The sequence below is a fragment of the Cariama cristata genome, unplaced genomic scaffold (assembly GCF_000690535.1).
Source record: "Cariama cristata isolate BGI_N322 unplaced genomic scaffold, ASM69053v1 scaffold20988, whole genome shotgun sequence".
NCBI classification, from domain to species: Eukaryota; Metazoa; Chordata; class Aves; order Cariamiformes; family Cariamidae; genus Cariama; species Cariama cristata.
Genome location: NW_009629678.1, coordinates 41,861 through 62,039, shown reverse-complemented (window position 1 = coordinate 62,039; position 20,179 = coordinate 41,861). Strand labels below are relative to the sequence as shown.

At 45.4% G+C, this 20,179-nt stretch overlaps 1 protein-coding gene across 1 annotated transcript in view; it reads right to left on the bottom strand.

The window, feature by feature from the left end:
* The window catches only part of VPS53 (vacuolar protein sorting 53 homolog (S. cerevisiae)), a gene marked incomplete at its 5' end in the record, with an annotated part of 61,124 nt that overhangs the window by 1,616 nt on the left and 39,329 nt on the right, over positions 1 to 20,179 (bottom strand). The window contains 6 exons of the mRNA XM_009705273.1: positions 2,334 to 2,471; positions 4,292 to 4,361; positions 9,610 to 9,758; positions 14,654 to 14,732; positions 18,358 to 18,440; positions 19,389 to 19,536. Coding sequence (XP_009703575.1) covers positions 2,334 to 2,471; positions 4,292 to 4,361; positions 9,610 to 9,758; positions 14,654 to 14,732; positions 18,358 to 18,440; positions 19,389 to 19,536 — 667 coding nt within the window. The remainder of the gene's footprint in view (positions 1 to 2,333; positions 2,472 to 4,291; positions 4,362 to 9,609; positions 9,759 to 14,653; positions 14,733 to 18,357; positions 18,441 to 19,388; positions 19,537 to 20,179) is intronic.

The window sequence follows — 20,179 nt, the reverse complement described above, 5'->3', positions numbered from 1 at the left end:
CCTACATAAGAAGCGAGCTCCACAGAGAACACACCTTTTGATAATGCTGGGTAGCAAAACCATCTTTCTGGCGAAGTGTGTGTGTGTGTGTGAGAGAATGTGTGCACGCACGCAGGGCAGAAACAGCACAGGACCAGATTCTTCCCTGTCTCTGAAAACATTTCCATATGTTTCCATTGACCCAGCTCACCTCACACTGTATTCTGTCACCAAGACATTTCTTTCTTTCCCTGCACTTCAGACCAATGAAACATCATAGCCATGTATACACTTATAAATCCTTAATTTACAGCCCTTGTAAAAATCTTCTGCCAAGATGAAAAGCTGGAACTTCAGACAGCGTAGCCAGAGGAGAAAGGAAACAGCTCTGTGGGATGTGCGTACCCCGACGCCCTCCTCCTTGCTTGCATCTGCGCTTTGTAGGGCTTAGCTGAATGAATTTGTCCGTGCCATCTACGGGCTCAACGATACTCCTCCGGAATGAGCTGCACTGGTATAAGCCCGGGCTCGCTACTGTATGGTGGCATTGTATGCAAGAGCAGCATCGCTTCTGAACCATCTCGGTACTAGGTAGGAGGGCCCTGAAAACACTGAGCAGGAGTGTATTGGCCTGTGCTTCTGACGAGGTGAAACAGCTCTTAGGGAAAAGACTCTTTACTGTACAATTTGGAAAGAGCAGAGAGAGTCCAAGCACTGATAAAAAGAGCCAACCCACAAGGCAAACAGAACGGCCAGAGATGACCAGTCCACTCTGGACTCCTGCAGGGAAACCTTCCTACAGAAATACTGGTGGGTCCAGCGGGAGCAGCCACTTCCGAGAGCCTTTTCTTCCTCTCCCAAACCCAAGAGATGGGTGCTGACACCAGCCCCAAACGCGGTGTGTGGGTTACCTAGACTCAGGGTGATCTGTTCAGTCCCTACAAGTAACCACGCCAACCACTCAGCCCCATCACCCGCTGATTACAGGGGGCCTTATTCTGTACAACAGCTCTGTGGAGCACTGAGCTCCATAAGCGTATCACTGTTTAATTACTAATTAAGCTGACACGGAGCCCTCAGTTGGGGCCAGCAGAAGTGCTTTATGCAGCAGCAGGGCAAGGACCGCACGTCTGAGAAAGCAGTCACGCCGCTGCTGCACGGCCTGCGGACCAGCAGCACTCTGCACTCCCTGCCCCAGGCACTTCCTATGCTGCTTTCCTCTCAATCCCATGAAGCCAATGTGATGTTAAGGGTAGACAAATTAACTCCTTTACTTTTCTGATTCACATATAAGCTCCAAGGAAAGACCCGTTTCTGTATGCAACAGGCACCAATCTTCCCTGCTCCTCCGTTAGCAGTACCAGGGTTGTTTTTTTTTCTTCAGGCCATTTCTAAGAAAATTTAGACTTGCTTTAAATGTATCTACTAACATCTCGGTCACCTTACTCCAAAAGCATGGAACTGCAGAACTAATTTCTCAATTCAGAATGCAAACTCAGCTGCAACATTACCTTGGGCACGGGAGCAAAGCCACACCGAGCAGTAGGCAAGCACGGAGAGCCCGGGCTCCGCATCCCCTCCTTGCCTTGGCTGCGGTTTGCAGGAGGCTCTGGCTGGCAGCTGCCTGTCCTGCCTGACCCGGGGTCCCACTGATTCACTCCCAGGAACATCTTCACAGCGTTGTTGGTGAGCAGGGAACGATCCCATTGCCCAGGAGGGTACAACTGCACAGCTCCCATGGCTTCTCCTGGGATCAAACCTAACTTCTTACTCCAACAACAGGGGAGAAGGGGAGATTGCTTTGCTTGTTAGTTTTTTATGAAGACAACACGCTGCTTTTGGGTCATTTTCCAGGCACCAGGTCTGGAAAATGAAAAAGGACTCTGGTGAATACAGTAACCCAGACATGTTTGCACTGGCTGTTACACTAGACAGTAAACAGGTGACTCAAGCACGGCTTGGCTCCCCTGCGTGATGGAGTCTGCACAAAGGCCCGGAGTAACCTGAACTGGAGGGTTTGCCCTGCGGCAGACACTTAAGGATGCTAGCTCTGATTTTCACAAGGTCCTGAGGGAATCTGGTGCCCCAGCCCTCCTAGTAAGCAGAACTCGAGCCCTCGGTTACCTTGAAAAATGAGGATGAAAATTCAAATGCGATGTTAAAAGAGAGTGAGGGCAAAACCAAGGCGAATGAGCCAGTTCTGGAGAACAGCTGGCAGCACACCCGGACAAGCTCGCATACGTTCATGTGCAATTGCAGATTGCCGCGTTCAAAGGAAGGGCCCCCTGGAATTTGCTCGCTCCGATTCCCAGTCCAGCAGTCTGGCTGGCAGGTTATCAAAAGTCTTGAGTTACCTTCAGGATCATTTCAGCCCGAGTCATGCCTTTCACCACTATCTTTGTGTAGCTGGCAGGAGCCTTCCTCACCACTTGGGACCCAATGGAGGGCAGATCCAGGAGAACCATCTTCAGAGAGTGAGTGTCCAGCAGCAGCTGCAATAGTTAATCACACCCTGTTATTCAGGTCCCTTTTACCAAGCTCCACTAGCTGCTATAATCCAACATTCTTAAAAGTTTAACATTTCCCACATTGGAAAAAGTCCTGGTAATTGGACTGCAGGAACAGGAGGGATTGACCCACGTAATGACACAATCACCCGTGGCTACGTATCAGCACCGTTCATTGATTTTAAGGGAGCACTGCTCTGCTGACTTGAAATGAGTTGTGGCAGCTCAACATGTGGCACAGAAGGCACGTCCAGGATTTCCAAACCTCTCCCCCTCAACAGGATAAAGGGAAACGTTCTCGATTACCTGTAGCCATATCATTATTTAGACACTGAGGTCAAATGAATTAACACCGTGCTTCCTCCTGCACCCAAATACTCACTGTGTCAGGTTTTCTGCATTTACTCAACCACTTGATTTTTTTTTTTTTTCTTCTTCTTTAAATAAGCAGCAAGCAGCAGCCATGAAATTTAGCCCAGACAGACAAGCACTGTCTGGTGACCAAATACTGTGGGTTAGGATTTCTTAGAGCGAAAGTACCCCAAATACCGCACTCTTTGAATTGTACCAGGTACGTTTGAAGAGGTGAGACAAGACCAGTGAAGGACAGAGATCTGAAATCAAACTCGAGGAAGAGGAGCAGAACTTATTTACACAGGAGGGAGTGTGAATGCCCGCTGGGCTGTCGGCACACCCAGGGCATTTCCTGCAAAAGGGCTCTCAGGAGGAGCCCGTGGAAACGCGTTCTTCTGGAGCCACACACAACATTACGGGCACCGCAGAACGCCCCAGCAGTCACCGCGAACAACACGAACGTTTATGGTATGGCTTTCAGCACACGTGGAAATTCAGCTCAAATACAAAGGACTGAGCGGAGGAGGAGGGGCGGTGGGTCACGCCAGTTCAAATCTGGACCCTGTTATCTGCGGCAGCGTATCATTGCTGTGTGCTGCCTGTTTCACGGTTTGCATGAGATGAACCGATGCCATCAATCTCGTCCTGGGAAGCCAGGAAACCACAGCACAAACGAGCGGCTCTGTGCACCCCGGAGCTGCTGGAGCCTGATGTCGGCTCAGGCTGTCATAGCTGGATTCCTGTGTGTTTATGAGGGATCCCATAGATGGGAAATTTTTCCACGGTTGGGGAATTCACGTCTTTCCCACGTAAACTCTCTCATGTCTAATGGGAGTTGTGCACACTCTGCAGCCTCTCCCGCAGCCGCAGCACTTGCAGGCTCTGTCCCCTCACCCTACTGCCCCCCGTTATCCATCCCAGGTCCCTGGCATCGCCAGCTCACCGACAAAGCTTGCCGAGATGGAGAATTGTCGTTAAGTCACAGAGACGAGCACAGAAAGTGAAATGCCATAGGTCTCGTTCCCTGCACTGAACACCTCTGTAAATACCACCCCAGCGTCCTTATTTCAAACATGATTATTAGCAAACAGCAGGAAAAGCTGTATTTAGGACCGGGAAGGCCAGGAAATTGTATTCCACAGCAACACTTGCACCAGAGGAGAGGATCTGGCACAGAAGGATGCTGGTGGGTGACCAGGGGGGTGTTCAAGAGATGCTAAGGCAATTGAGGACCTACATGCTGCACAGACAGAGGAGATCAGCTTCTGAAGACCCCTGTACGTCTATCCCCAAGAGGGTCTGTCCCACTTACAATGAGATCTATTCACTGTGAATCAGGCTAATAAAAACCTTCCCAATCTGCTTCAAACAAGCAAATTTGGCCTGTTATTCCAATACAGCAATATTAAAAGCCATAAAATATGACAGGCACTGCAACTACTTTTTCTTACCTGTTCTGCACCCACCATGCTAATAGGTTTGCACTTGAAGAGATGGTTAATGAACTTGGGAATGAAGGAGCTGCAGAGAAGAGAGAGAAAATGACACAATTACATGTGAGTATTTGGAGTCATACAGTCTTCTGTGGTGACAAAGCATGCAGAACCAGACCAGGATGGCTTTCCACAAAGACACTGTAAGTGCCTGGTCCTCAACATAATTCCAGACGCATTAAGTAGACTGAAAAAAAAACCCCAACAAATGCTAGGTACAATTCTTTTGCTTTAATCCATACTGATCTCAAAAGTTAACTGAGAAGTGGCACACATACTCTATGTAAATAAATTGCTATAAACTATATATAAAGTATTACAGTACGAGGTCAAGAACAAGCAAACTATTGTACACAATAAAAGCAGCAATGCAGCAGGATTAGCATAGCTATTCACAGCGTGGAAGTATCTTGATTGTATCCAGAACCTACATTTTACTGCATACAAGTAATTCCATAACACGCGTATTACACGCTGAACTTGAGGTCCAGCCAAGGCTGGAGGTCTGCTGGGCCCTGGACACTCACCCAGAAAGGCACTCTTCCAGAAAGCTTCTGGCCAACACCATCAAGACAAGAAAAAGTTTTGTGAAGAGGAAAACAGTTACCCAATTTTACTAACGTGGAGTTCAGACTGAGAGAAATGACTACGGTACATATACTCAACCAGGGAGAATTTGGCAAGGACGGAAGCCCAATACTCGCCACCTTGGACAACGTACTCCAGAGCATCAGCTTTGGTTTCAGCTTTTTGCTTCTTGATTTTAGGCTTTGTGGTAGTTTCATTCTTCAGTGGAGAAGCAGATGCTCCCTTCTAGCAGAAGTGCTGGCTGAGCACCTGCAAGACAAGCTCCTGCCCCCCCGACTCTACCAAGGTGCAGCACCAGGAAAACTCAACAGCTGAACACGAGGAGAGGGGCGAGCATGAGCAACGCAAACTCTGTCTGTCAGGACCACACCACTCATACTCTTGTCTTCCTTTTGCTGCCTTGTTTTTTAATGTACTCTGCTTCTTTCACATGGCCTTCTTTGGCTGAATGCCTACAAGGCTCACGTTTCCAGGACCGTGTCCATGACCTGGTGGCAGATCTTAGATTTTAATGTCTCTGTCCTAAGTTCATATAAGTCAGCCTATTTTCTGTCCTTTTGAATGATGCGCCATTTATGGTGATGATCTAAATTCAGCGTGGTTTCCCCCTTGCATCTGTCCAGCTATCTGTTTCCTTCCCACAAAGCAAGGAACATGGACAGCATCTTGTTTGTCCTGCCACCTGTTTTCCAAGCCAGGACATTTATTTTTCACCCTTTCTCATGGAAGAATGACAAAAGCGTAACTCAGGCACAGAGCATGCCAAGCCACTGAGCAAATCGAAAGAAATGGTTCAAGGAAGAGTCCTTCCAAGCGAAGGCTCCTTCCCTTCCCTCAGACACAGCCATGACCTCGCTCAGTGAATCACCTTTTCCTGGAGAGGCGTCAAGGAGAACAATTTCAAACTACTATTGAGAACCAGCTACCGGGCTGTCCCAAACAGCTTTGAATTTGGCCACCAGAGAAACAACCTTGGCAACACAATACAAGTAAGAGGAAGAAAACAAGCCCTGTCTCCTCTTGCATGAAAGCGTTACAGCAGAGGTGCAACTTTACTGTTTTAGAAGTCCGTTTTTCAGGTGTGTAACTAATTCCCAGAGAGCAATCAGAGAGCGCCAAGCACAGCTGGAGCTTAGGTGATCCTACAAAACGATCAATCGGTAGCAGGTACGGATGCAGCAGCTTGCTACAAGTGGAAGAGTACAAGAAATTAATTGTACCTTTGATCTTGCATGTAGGTCCAACTCACCCTCCCTCTGTAAGGTCAGGCGTGGAACTAATGCTCGTGTTGTGTATGAGAAATAGGGCGAGCCTTTCTTTCTGCAGGGTGGCAGACGGGCAGACAAAGGACCCCCTCCCTTCTTTTTTTTTAATCTATTCTATAGAACCACATGGTCTCCCATAGACAGCATTCTGTCTTGCATGAAACAATTCCCAGGCCCCTTAGGATGGCCACCCACAATCAGTGCAGAAGGGTAGAGCGACCTTCCATCCCCGCATGCCTGTTATTTCACGCTGCCTTATTGGAAACAGCTTCTCAACTCCAGCAGGACAGACAAGACAAAGCATAAGATCCAAGGGCTGCTCTGGTATATTTTTTTTTTTTGACTAGCAGAGACCATCAAGAGCAGTTGCACTTAACCGAAAAATTCACTTGAGCCTCTTGCCTAGGCTGGGCTCAACGCTTGGCTCCCTTAGCATACAGCAGGCAATCCTGATGTGAATAATACCTGCAGATTCAACGGTAATGCTCTGCACGAGGTTTTGTATTCTAAATGCCTTTACTCCCTGCACATCCACAGAGCTAGACTGGATGCCAGAATTAATTTACAGTTTTGGCTATATAACTGAATCCAGCAAACCCTCCATAGAAGCAGACAAGTCCCCAGTGTAATAATAAAGCAGTGCAAGACAGATTAGGAACCTAAAGCACAGAAACCACAGCATCTCAGAGGCTCCCATCCAACAGGACTGGCTCTGCCAAAGCCTGCGTTTGCCTAATCCCCTGCACTGATGATGCATCTAACTCAACGCCTTGCTAAGCAGGGCAGACGGAGATGCAACCACAGTCAGTCTGTCTGTCTGTCTGTCGGGAGATGAGCTGCTGCAGGACATCACTCAAAGGTTTTGCTTTATGCCACTTGCAGGCTTGCCCAGGCTTAGCTCAACCTGCTGCTTCGAAACCTCCTGGAGCCTGCTCATCCCGATCTTCTTCCACCTAACTCCTCTCGCTAAAAGCACGATGCAAAGGCCAGAGGGACTGGAAGGTTGCCTGCTGCAGTGACCCACCACGCTTGGCTGTTTGTAATGGACAAGCTGCTTTTCTGGCGAGGGAGAGCTGTTTGTTTTTCCCGTCTCTCGGTTCTAATCTCTTCCTCATTGAGGTCAGGTCACAGACTTCCCAAACACATCCCAGCATAGCAGCCCCACCAGCTTCACCGCTGCGGTTTTTGATTTCAAAGGATAAGGACCGAGGTGCAGCGAGAACAGAGCCCCTCACCCTGCCTGTGAGTGCCTCCTGGAAAGCCGGCTGCTTCTCACTATTTCAAGGGAGTGAGGGTTGCATAGTGGTCAAAACAAAGCAAAAATGACAAATTAGGTTAGAAGATTGATGCAATTTCTGATGGCCATTTTTCTTCTTCCAGACTCGGCTCAGGTCCCTCAGTTTTAAATTTAAGTGACTTTAGATGCCTTCTCCCCTGTGGTCCTGTAACTCAACACTAGCGCTTTATGCAATCCATTAGAGCTGAGAAGTGGTTGGCAGTTCAAAAAGATACAGGCATTAACATATGGAGAAGCACACTGCCTGTTAAAAGGTTTTTCAGCGTTGCAGAGCACACAAAAGGCCAGGTATTTACATCGGGCAGGCCAGCATATTCGTAAGAATTCAGAGCTTCAAAAATACAAATGTTTGTACGCATTAAAATATCATAAGCATTTTAAGGAGATCAGTGCACCCTTACCACTGGGCTAGTTCTCCTTAAAACCAAGTTGTACAGAAGGACTCTAAATATAATCTGGCAAAAACAATCTTCAGGAACCAGATTTTTCACTTCTACATCTGATCTGTGGCACGGTGAATTCAGGACTGTGTCTTAATTTTAATGCGCTGTAGATCAGAGCTGTAGTTGTCTTAAAAAAGGTTTTGAAGTGGAGCGGTAGTTTTGCAGGTTTCTGTGCTCTTCCACGGAACAAGCTGTGATGAAGGCACCCAGCTCAGATGTGAACTTTTCTCAAATGTGAGAGCTGGGTACTTTATCCGGACTTTACTTGGTATGTGCTTAGCAATAAAGTTAAAAGGGAGGCAACTAAGCTGAGGTATTAAGAGTATGCTGTGAGCAGCTGAGTAAATGGGGTTTTTTATTTATCACCATGTTAGCGATATAAAATTCAAGCGTAACCACATAGAAGGCTTAAGTGCAATAAATTTTCACTGAGACAGCATTTCAAACAGTCATTATGGGCAATGTCATAATATGATTTATCAGTAACTGCTCCTTAGTGCAAATGAATGAGTACCCCGAGATAGAAAGGGGGAATTAAACTCTCAGGTCAGCCTGCCTGCTGCGAAAGCTAACAATTCTCAGGGCAGCCTGCTGCATCCTTCTCTGCTGAAGCAGGAGCTGAAGCTTCAGTCTCAAACCCACACAGTAACTGCCAGGCCATACAGTTTATTTCAGGATGATTAGCTTATTACAGATGAATGAAACATTAAGGTATTTTAGAGTGACACATGATACGCATGGTACTGCGCTCAAGTCTACCAGCATAGTCACATGCAACACCAAAAGCAGCAGCTACAATTGGCAGCGCCTTCCTGAGGGTTTTTCTTGGGGCATTGGCATGCAAAGCTCAGCTGGCCACAGGCAAGCAGGGAAGAGTTCAAAGTATCTTCCCAAAGAACTGAATTTTTGTTTCGGACATATAGCTTCAAAGTTTGGATGTCTAAGAGATGCTGGAGAGCTGCACCCTCAATCCTGAATCCAGAGGCAAGGGACATTTCTGCCTCATCTTCTAGTTCTTTCATCCTGCTCAACTGTAAGTGACTTACCAGGAAGACACTTGTAATATCCCCCAAAATCTGATGTATATTTCCCCTCCTTACTGAACTATTTTTGCATGGAAAAGCAGCTTTTGGACTGTGAAGGTTGAATAAATTCATCACAGACACCCTCCTTACAGTGCCATCGCTATCATAAAAGTTATTTTGAGGCAAACAATGCACCAAATTTCTCAGTACCTGGAAGCACCGCAGCCTCTTATCACTGGAAGGAAAGTAGGTTCCCATAGCAAGAGTCATGTCCACACTCAGATGTTCAAAGCCTTTTAAAGATGCCCAACCCAAAACCTTCTGTACTTGGCAAAGAGTAGACAGTGATCATCACAATATTTTATGGGATGGTTAAGGCACATAAGGAGGAACCAATCAATACAAATATCTGAGAAAATCTGCCTCAGCAGGTTTTTTTCAGACAAGAAATTGAAGTCTCTTTTAACCTTGCCAGCAGCTGCTGGTGTCTGCTGCCCTATCCCACCTCCCACTGTGCTCTCCTTGGATGGAGAGGGTCTTCACCCAGACACTAACAACCACCGATGCTGCACGCTAGAAAGCAAATGGATTATCATGTACAAACAGACCAATGAGAACCAGAGACCTTGATAAACTCTGTGCCATGTTGGTAACTTACTTTGCAAATTTTATACAGAACTGAGTGAAATACTTTCTTGTGGAGGCCAGATTGTCGCGGATGATGGGGACGTTCTGTTTAATGTGGAGAATCACTGAGGTGACATAAGGACTCTGGTCACCGACGTGTTCCACGTTCTGCCACTGCATCTGCACAAAGGGGAAAAAACAACCAAAAAGACTGTTTAATTCATTAAGGTTCAAGCAATAGGTAAGGAAAACTGTACACACTTCCTGCCAAAAGATCCCTAAGGAATCATCAAGAGACTGCCTCGGCAATTTACCACCGAGGTCAAGTTCTTTGTCACCATACTGATTGAGCAAAACCCTTCCACAACCCAGAACGGCCCTTCTTGCACCAGAGGAGAGAGAGATTGTGACCAGTAACCTACACAAACGGGGACCTCTCGGATTAAAAAAAGCTTTTGGAGCACGCCAGACTGCCTTAATATTTAACAGTTTCCAGTTTGCTGGGATGAAGTGCCCATATAAATCCTGATTACAGGCATTTGAGAAAATATCTGCAAGCTTGCAAAGTCTGGATTCCTGTATGGCAGCCAAGACTTTAATACTGGTGAGACTGATGACAGATAGATGGAAGAGGTAGAAATAGTCTTAAAGTCCAAAGCACTCTACACCAGCGTAGCTCTCACTGAAAGCACTTCTGGTGTACAAGCTAGGCTGTCAACTTCAGCTCGTCCCAAACACTTGTAAAAAAATACAAAACAAGAAGAGTTACTCAACCTCCCATTTTGTTTTCATTTACTGTCAGCAGAAACGCAACAGAATAACCCCTGTGAGCCAGATGTGCGACTCCCTTGGCTTTCTCTGAGCCTTATTTGTAGTACACAGGGAGTACACAGTGTAAGACATGTGGGAAGAAAGGGGTGGGGGAAGAGGTAATTGGGTAAGGCCTCGCCAAGCATCCATGTATACAACAAAGTCTCACTGAGGAACACGAGCATCCAGAAAAGCCCTCTTAGCTCTGCTACTGTTCACTCTGCAACTAACTGTTTGGAGATGCTGTTCCTCATGCTGGAGATGATACGGGAGGAAACCAGATATGAAATTGGGACAGGAAACCGGGCACGTGCGGAAGATGAGCTTTTTCTTTTGAGGGGGCGTTGGTCCTCCAACTTGTTTTCTCAAGTTCTGGATTTTGCATGTAATTTTTTTTATTCCTGGTTTTAATTTACTTACAGCTACTTTGTCCCCTGCAACCCAGCTGATTCAACTCCATCCAAACAACATGTAGCCTAAGTGACTTCATGGGCAAGAGAAGTCAAATTCTTTGCAAAACCACAGTGTCTGAGAGAGTCTACACGTGTCCTACCAAAGCTGACTTTATTTAAACCAACCAACCGAGACCCCAACATGCTCATCTCGCATCACCTGGGTAGACAGAAGGGATCTCTCTCTCATCACCTGCTCTGCAGGTTTTCATTCCGTCTTCCTTTCATTTGGAAGACTGCTCAAGAGACAACTGCTTTTCTGCTCCTCATGATACTTGTCATAACCAAAGAAAATACTTTGTGCCTGTCTCCCTGATGGACCCACGCATTCCCAGCACTGGCCCTTCTTGACAGACAGCGATCCCCCACCAACAGACCAGCCCCATAGAGAGGGAACGGCCATAGAGCGGGAAGGGACTGCCGAGTTGAGTTATTGCAACAATAAAACAGTAGCTTTTTCAGTTTGTTGCTCTTCATTCCAAAAGCAATACTTTACAACCAAACCTTTAGAGCATGAACAGTAAAAATAGCCCTTTCTGAGTGTGTATGTGGGTGTGTTTCACCCGAAAAAAAACCCAGTAGCTGCAATGAAAGAAATAGTACACATACTGAAAAGTCATCAAAAGAAATATGAGCCCAATTCTTCTGGTAAAGCTTTGTTCCTGTCATTTTAAATTTATTCCTCTTTTTCCCTCATCCTATGTTTTTCTTGGGATAGCCACACAGTTTACATACACAAGCTGAAAATGAGTCCAAAGAACAGGAGCGGCGAGGCCTCGCGCTCGCCGGCCAAAGGGAGATGCTTAGAGGATAGGACGCCCGGCAGCAGCCGAAAGGCACCTGCAATGGCCCAAGGACACGGGCGATGCGGCCGCCTAAAAGGGCAGGACCTGGGTTTGAAGACTTGCTGCTACCGTCCAAGCTGGTTTTCACAAGAAAAACATAGGACCATCAAGATTTTAGGGCACTTTCTTAAAAAGAGGAGGAGAAAAGAGAAACCCTGAGCAAAACCGGGGTGGTTTGGCACATAGCAAGAGCTGCACTACCTTCTGGGCATAGCAGGGGCTCGAGAGCGCTCCTGGGTCTGCCCGGCTGTGGGTCCCCATGTCCCCACACGTCCCTGTGTCCCCGGAGAGCTGGAGTGGGATGGCAGGGCCAAACCAGGAACGTCCTCCACGTCCAGCACCGACATGGGTCTCTAGCAAAGGGGTTGCTTCATGATTTAATGGAGGATGAATCAGCCTCTAAGTCTCCCCGCGCTCGGCAGCATCCCACTGCCGGCTTATTGTTACAGGCTCCAGAGTGGGCATGGGGAGCAGCCGTAACCGCCGGGCCAGCACCTTCTCCCTTGACCTCGTGTCGCTCATGCGGGAAGCGGCGGGAGGGGAGAGGAAAGCCGGTGGTTGCGGCGGGCAGCAGATATTGCTGCCTTTGAGACTGCCTCCCTTGTTTTCTGACACGAGTTCTGGTTTGCACTGTTGCATGCTGCACCTCATTTGAGGGCTAAAATGTACTCACGCTGACTTTTAATTAGCAGCCGGCAGCTCTGATTGCTCTGCTCTTGGGGGTTTCCTTGTATGTATTGGAGAGATTATTAAGCTCTGTGTTCAAGCCCTTGCTGTTGTCCACTCAGTTGTAAGGAAATAGGAAATTGCAGCTGTGCCAAAAGGTTTTAGCAAAATATAAAAAACCAGCAAGCGATCGACATGAGTCACTAAAATGTCCCCCAGCCCCACTCAGAAGCATAGTTTTACACATAAATCGATGCTTAATTCAGCAAGTAAATCAAGCCTTATCCAGTGCAATCCATAAACTTAATTGGGGCAAAAATATCCCATGCAGATTAGCAGTTCCCTCATCCCAACAATTACAAATAAAGCACACCAGGCAATTTAAGGGTCTACTACAGATCAGTACAATACAATCACAGCTCTTTGTTATACAGAATATGACAACAGGGGGTTAGGGCAAATTCCTCTCCCACCACACATCCCAGCTCCCCGTCCTACAGCCACGTTTAATCATTCTACACCTGCTGTAAAGTCTGAGTAAAGATTATCACCTACAATTTTTGTAATATGGGGCCTTCTCGTCATTTACCATTTCTTCCAGAACACACAAGGTAAAGAATCGGGGAAACTGAGCACCGTTCCCAGCTGAAAACAACAGTCACGATGCTGTTTTCTGTGTTAAATCTCTCAAAATGGCCTGCAGCCAAAGTAGATTTAGAGGTTTAAGTATTTCTTAATTTACCTCTATAGTTACTGAACATTTTTGAAGGGAAAAAAAAAAAAAGCCAGGCTCCAGCAAAGGACTGGGAATGTTCAAACTTGGAGGACACCAGAGTGAAGTAAAAGAAAAGAAGCTAAACAAAGCTAAACAAAGAGCCCTAATGGAGTATGGGTCTTGAGACAGACATGCCTTTCCAGTACAGGAAAACTGGAACAGACCAGCCACACAGTCTTTACTCCTTTAATATAGACTGAAATTTTACACTTCCAAATACTAACTCTGCATTTAAATAATTATATGCATTTCTTATTCAACTGTCAGAGTAATAACCCACCCTGAAGGAAACATAGGAGGAGGGTGAAGGAAAAAACTCTTGCTCCAAACCCAGGTGTAGTAAAAATCACATAAAGGCGACTCTGATGCAAATAATGGAATGTATGCACAAGTGGCAAGTATTTATTTAGCTAATTTCCTAACACTTATCTTGTTTATATATCATCAGTCTCATCACATGTACTGCATTTTACCAGTGTTCCAAAGACAAAAATAAATGGCCTACCAGCTGCCGCTTTCTCAAGGTTGTGGTTTACTTGGGTATAAACAGTCAGAGCTAAGTGATTCAAATACTACTACCCTACAAAGGTTCAGGAGATCTAAGGAACTGACACGGCACACATGCAACACCTGAAGTGCCGAGCCCTTCCTAACAGTGTTATTTTACTGGGCAAAACATTCCTCTTTTCATTTGGAACATGTACTAGCTCTATTACCAGCTGCATTCCACTTCAAATATTAGTTGGGGGTGGTGGGGCTAGTTACAGCTGGAATACATCATAAAGCAGAAAGCTATTAAAATTCATGGCAGCGAGACAGTGTGTTGATTCTACAAAAATGGAGCTCTCTGTTTAATATTTCTAATTAAAAAAATAGTTCAATCCACTTTTGTTGTCTTCACCTCCGTCTAAAGCAGTCTGGGTTTTCACAATACTTTGGCAAGAAAACACAGCTCTGCATTTCAAACGTATAAAAGCCAGCAGCGTAACTGCAACAAAATCCTTAAGCACTAATCATATGGGCCTCTCTAGGAATGGCTCCATATGTCCTTGAGAGGATCACAGAAGCAGTAGGGCTCAATCTCAATTCCACATTACCCTTTGAGTACCTCCATTTAACAGCCACAAACAGACTAGTAAAACTCCTTGTCAAAGAACACAGCGAGGATACCAAATGAAAAGGTGCATTTGAGATTTCATGCTAACAAAAGTTTTCCCAACTTTAAAGGCTCTCACTGGCATAAGGAGTGGAAAGAGAAAGCCTTATGTACTTACAGCAAGTATTTCATTGTCTGTGTGTTTTACTGTGCCGCAAAAGACTGAAAGCTCTAATCACAGGTTTTGGAGTGAAGGATATATTTATAAATACAGCAATTGCTGCTCTAAGAAGCAAGAAGAAATCAATATATGGCTAAGTCTCAAGGCAGGGTAAAAAGATACGTTAATAGTGAAATCAAGCAATCAAAGCAAACAAGAACTCCATGTGGATCTTAAGGCTACCTCTTCCCGAAAGAAATCCATCCCCTACCTTGCTCATAGCAGTCAGGGCAGGGTCGCAGGCTGCATCCAGGTCCTGCACTAACAGCTGTATGCTGTTGGAGATCACACTGCAAAAAACATCAAGCACGACTTTTAGAATAGCACGCAGCAACACAGGGCCAGAACTGGCGACTTGACTGTGAAAGGAGGAAAACCATCTACTAGCCAACAGTAGCGTTATGCTGTGAATGCACACGGCTAAAACTTGTACTGAAAAGAAGCCGGGAAGTTCTGCATGCTGTTCATCAGGGAGCTACACAACGGGCTCTAGTGTAGAGAAGACATTTTTACAGTTGACCTTTCTCTGTTTTGACACATAGAAGGGGCTGGAGATCAAAAGTGTCAGACGGGGTAACTCCCATCTTCACATCAGGAAGAGGACAAGCCCCTGAGAACCAAGCCCAGACCAGGATTCGGCTTCAAATGTAATCCAGTCTGCATAAAACTAACATTTTATCATCTCTCCACTTATTCACAGGCAATATTTTACTACTCGCAGAAACTTGCAAAGAGGATTTTAAAAAGTACATCTGTGTGAGTTCTGAATGTGCCTCCCATTTGAGAAGATCAAGGCAGATGTCTTATTTACACTATGTCTAGGATTGCCGCCTCCATTGTTTGAGTTTCTCAGAGACATATACCAGACTAAAGGACACATTAGTCAAGCATATTTCCCTCCTTCCTTTTTTTTTTCTTTTTTTAACAGCATGATATTGCTTAGAGACATATTTGATGCCACCATATTACAATGTGCATAAAGGTGCAACTGATCCTAAAACAACAGCCGAGAAACACCGTCTGCAGCAACTCGGACCACCCTCAAGGGGATGTAACCCGGTACTCGCATTACAGACAACTTCTGCTAGAAGTAATAAGTGACTGTGTTTCACTAAGTAAGCACAGTTTTTAAAAACAGTGTAAACTTTAAATCTGCCACAGATGCCTGTTTACAACTTTGGGATTATATATGTAAGAACTGGATTTTACTTTTGCTCTTTCTCATGATGGTAGCACAGATGGGAATCGCAGATCTCTACGAAATCAGACCAGTGCTTCCTCAAACTGCCTTTCCTCCCCCTCGTCACCTTTGTGAAGTTCCGGGTACTACGCTGGAGTTCACTGTTCAAAGTATTTTTAAGTGTCCACCTCCTCCTCGAGATACGATATCACCCACTCTTAATTCTGCTCCCGATATCTGGGTGTCGTTCTTCACCGCAACCCACCGAGGTTGTCTGTTCCCTTTCCTAGAGCTCTAGCACATAAAGACTGGAATAGGATGCTAAGTAAAAGACTGTTCCTTCAGAGCAATTAATTTGTTTGTAAAGGCAAACTCATCCAAAATTAGTTGGAAAAATTAGTATGGGAGGTGAAGCGACTACTAGTTTCAAGTTACAAGATCCGAAACTTGCACTGGGATAAAAAAAGCCTGTGACCATTTCTGCTGGTGCCTCTGCTTCTGCTGGGCACTACAGGATTTACTCCCTTGGGAGATTCCACCAGCTCAAGCAATGCCAAGGGAGCCGGACTGAAATAACCATCTTTTGGGCACGGCTGACTCCTGCGAGGCGCCTGCTGTCAGTGACTTGTAGGAAAGAGTTGTGGTTCAGCACCAAAATGAAACACAACCCTCTTCGTGAAAGGAAAGCGACTTCATCACTAGTCTCCACAGGTCAGGAGCCTGTCTGAAGCTGGGTCACCAAGTACAGGCTCTTACCTAAAAACCACAAGATTGTAAACAGGGAGAGAAACCTAGCTGCCTACACTTTAAAATAAATACCTGCTGTAGAGGGGTAACAGCGCAGCGAGAAGCGTGTTGCAAACACAAAGCATCATGACACGCCAAGAGGGTTTGGATCCTGGTTTTGCTAGAAGCCACTTCAAATCTTTGCCCCAGGCAGCACAGAACAGTACTTCAGCAGCAGTTAATGAATCCTCCTGCAATCCCTGACAGATGCACAGAAGCTGATACACCAGGAAGCCGAGGCCGTGAGTGAGCCGTACCGCTCCAGTATAGCAAGTTCTCACTGTGCTACGCTCAATGCTTCAAGCCTTCAAGGGGTCCCTGGACCCTGCCCATAATCTCACAACAGATCAACAGGGCAGGGGGGTGGGAATCATGGATTTCTGGATTTACATGACAATCATTTTCCTTCTGTTGAGCTTCAAGAAGAGCTCATTATTTTTCCCACATTTCCTAAAGAAAATGTTTAGCTACCCCAGGGGTAAAATCCACCCCGAGTCGATCGCTTTATACGCTTTTGGGGTGGTTCTGTACCCTCCTTTCTGCGAAGGAAGAAACACTTTACAGGGTGTGTAAGCAGCAACGTTTTATCGCTTTCTTTTTAACTGTGCCTTACAAGACATCAAATCCCAGAAGAAACAACTTGTTTGATGTTGAATGAGCAAACACCAGAGAGGTTTATAGCTGTGACTTACACTGACAGAAGACTGGACAAAGCATTATACTGGAACAGACTGAAAGTCAATTAAAAAGTCTTTGTTACAAGATACATCAGGCCTGTCAGTTTAACTTTAAAGCTGTCCAAACCAGCAAAAGTGAACTATACATTTAAACAATTTCCCAAACACATCATATTGGCCACCTACGACCAACCACCTCGTGAGGCAGCCCCTGTGGAAACTGAGCAGCGACTCAAGGCAGCCAGTTCCCGCCAGACAGGTCACAAGAAAACGGAAAAGTCACCCTCGACTTGTTCATGTTAAGAAAATCCCATCATATGGCATATTTTATTTCTACTGCCCAGCCACGTTGCTTGCTTTGGCTTAGTGGACACAGCAATCCTAGCTTTTGGTCAGGGATTCACTCTTAAAAAGGTCTGAGAAATATCTAAGGAAAGGGAGTCTCTGCAGCCTGGAATGGAGCCCGAGACCATGTGAAAAACCTGGGTGGAGATTCAGCGAGATCCTGCCCACTGGAGCAAGAGAGGAGGAATCACAGGGAGGAAGTCTTCTGAAAAAAACATCTTACTGCTGTCTGGGCTGAATCTTAGTTTCAGGGAGAAGGAGAGCTGGTGATAGGGATTATTTTCCCAGCTTTGCCAAGGTTTTCTTTTGTCTGATGTGATGCAAAACAATTAGTTTTTTGCCTCGATTTCCTCCTCTCAAAAAAATATTGACTCTGTTTGTCAGTGGTGGAGAGGAGAGGATGTTAGAGGGGAATATTTTTAGCATCATTACGTGAAAAGTTATTTTAATGAATGATAATCTTCTCTCAATTATAATCCCCAAGTATAAGATCGGATCAGTCTTTTATGTCATCTGAAATGGGGTTTGATCATACTGACAAGGCTGCTGATTAACAGTGGGAAGTTAAAGCAGGAAGGAATGTACTGAAATAGCTTCCTTTCTTGAAATGTAACAGCCACCTCACAGAGCTGCCAAGATGCAAATGATGTTTCAAATGGAAACTCACGATTTCCTTTCCCCTTTCCAGTGCTCTTGTTCCTTTGGCTAGGACGATGGGGAACAACTCCATCTAAAGTCTGTACTACTGCTGCTCTTGGACTAGCCAAAGGATGACCATTCCTTCACCAGGGAAATGCCTGCGCCTAGGCGGTGTATCTGGGTGGGTCCTACAACACCGGCATCTTGGTCTTGTATTACTCCAGCACCATCTGGCTGACAAACTAGGATGTTTGATATATTGTGGGAGGATGCATCTGCTGAACATACATGCTGAACGTGTCCATCTCTCCCGTCAGGTTGATTCTTTCCACTAGACTTGCATCCACTTTTTCTTTGAGTTTCTCTTCCAACTATTAGGAAACAAAACAAGCAACAGAAAGATCAGATTTCTTACTTGAAATGATCATTCTTGAAAACTTATGTCCTGGAAAAGTCAGCTTCTTAAAACCTAATCTGTGCCCAGACTATATCCAAAACTCAGCCAGTGAACACTGGAAATCTCTCTTTGTTGGACACCCTGGACATATTGATCTGCCAGGATGGCCCACAGTGGCGCTGCGTCCTCAAAGAAGTAAACCTCCAAGGTCGTATATGTAACTCGAGTCTGACATGCTAATGTACTAGCTTAACACCATGGCACCTGTCCTGCTAATAAAGATGTTTTTCAACACTCTGTCTGTGCCCAAACTGCAGAGGAGGAGGATTGTCAGTTCTAGTGGTGGAGAAGCCTTGATATGGCCAAACATCGCAGCTCATCAGCTACTAACCTATGGCATTTTGAAAGCACCTGAATGTAACAAGCACTGTGGCTGCAAAGCATATCAGCATAAATACCTCCTCTCTTCACTCCACCACGCCCCAATATTTCATGCAAGCATTTTCCCAAACCTACTCTGAATTACTGTTTTTCTTGTTTTTATAAAAGGGAGATCATGAAGCACGAGAAGAGTAGTTTGTTTGATTTAAAAAAAAAATTTGGTCCCCAATCCAAACCGAATTATGTAACAAGTATAAAAGGACTGAATCCAAAACCGATGCTGCAAAGCAGGATTACAAGCAAACTACTTTTCTCAGGGAGAAACTGCAAAATCAATACTTTCATTTCTTTGAAATATAGTTTTAATAATGTAGAGCTCAATAATGAATGGGATGCTATGTGGAGCAGACACTACTACAGACATTTTAGTTGTTCTGACTCTTCCAGTCTCCACAGCAGCCTACCCCTGCAGAGGGAACAGCACAGCATCCCGTGACAAAAGAGGGGCCACTGCTGCTGGGTGCTGTAGAGGAAAGCTCACCTGCTGGGTAGTTGCCAAGCAGTACTCTGCAGTACTTAGGATGCTGCAAATGAGGCAGAGTTCTTCTAAAGTAAACTTTGCCACTTCAGAGCCTTCCTTTTCTTTCAGCAAACTAGTGATGGTGAGCCCACCACTGCTGCTAGTTGTCCTGAAGTGGGGGGAATTAAAAAAAAAAAAAAAAAGACAAAACCTGTAAGGCTTTCAGGTGTACAGACACACACATTGCAAAATTACTACTAGATTTCAATGCCATAAAAAGCCCTTATGACCACAAAGTCCAATGCCCCACGCAACACAGGTTGGTGTTTTTCTACACCAAACTCACAACTGCTATTTTGGTCAAGCAACATAATTTCGAAAGGCAAACAGAACTTTGTTTCAAGTTTTCAGGCGAAGGACAACTCGCTCATTCACAACACGGCAGATTAGGAAGCAAGTGGAATACAGCCTTCCCCAGCAAGCTTCACCTTCACTGTCAGTTACTCAAAATCTAATTAAAGATTACAGAAAAATCTCAGTAACTATCAGGCAGCTTGTCATATTTATCTTCTCAGTACTAAACAGATGTCAGTATGCATTTGATACTTTGGTAACCTGTTTTAAAAACTGATTATATCAACACAGTAAATTATAGAAGATGCAGCTTCTTTCCACCATCTTCCAGTGATTAACGGCTGCGTATCAACAAAGAAAGACTCAGAACAGTTTAGAGTCAGGAAATTCCCTACCTCTCAACTCCTTATAATCCAAATCCATTAAAAAAAATAGGACAGTGATATTTATCTTGGACA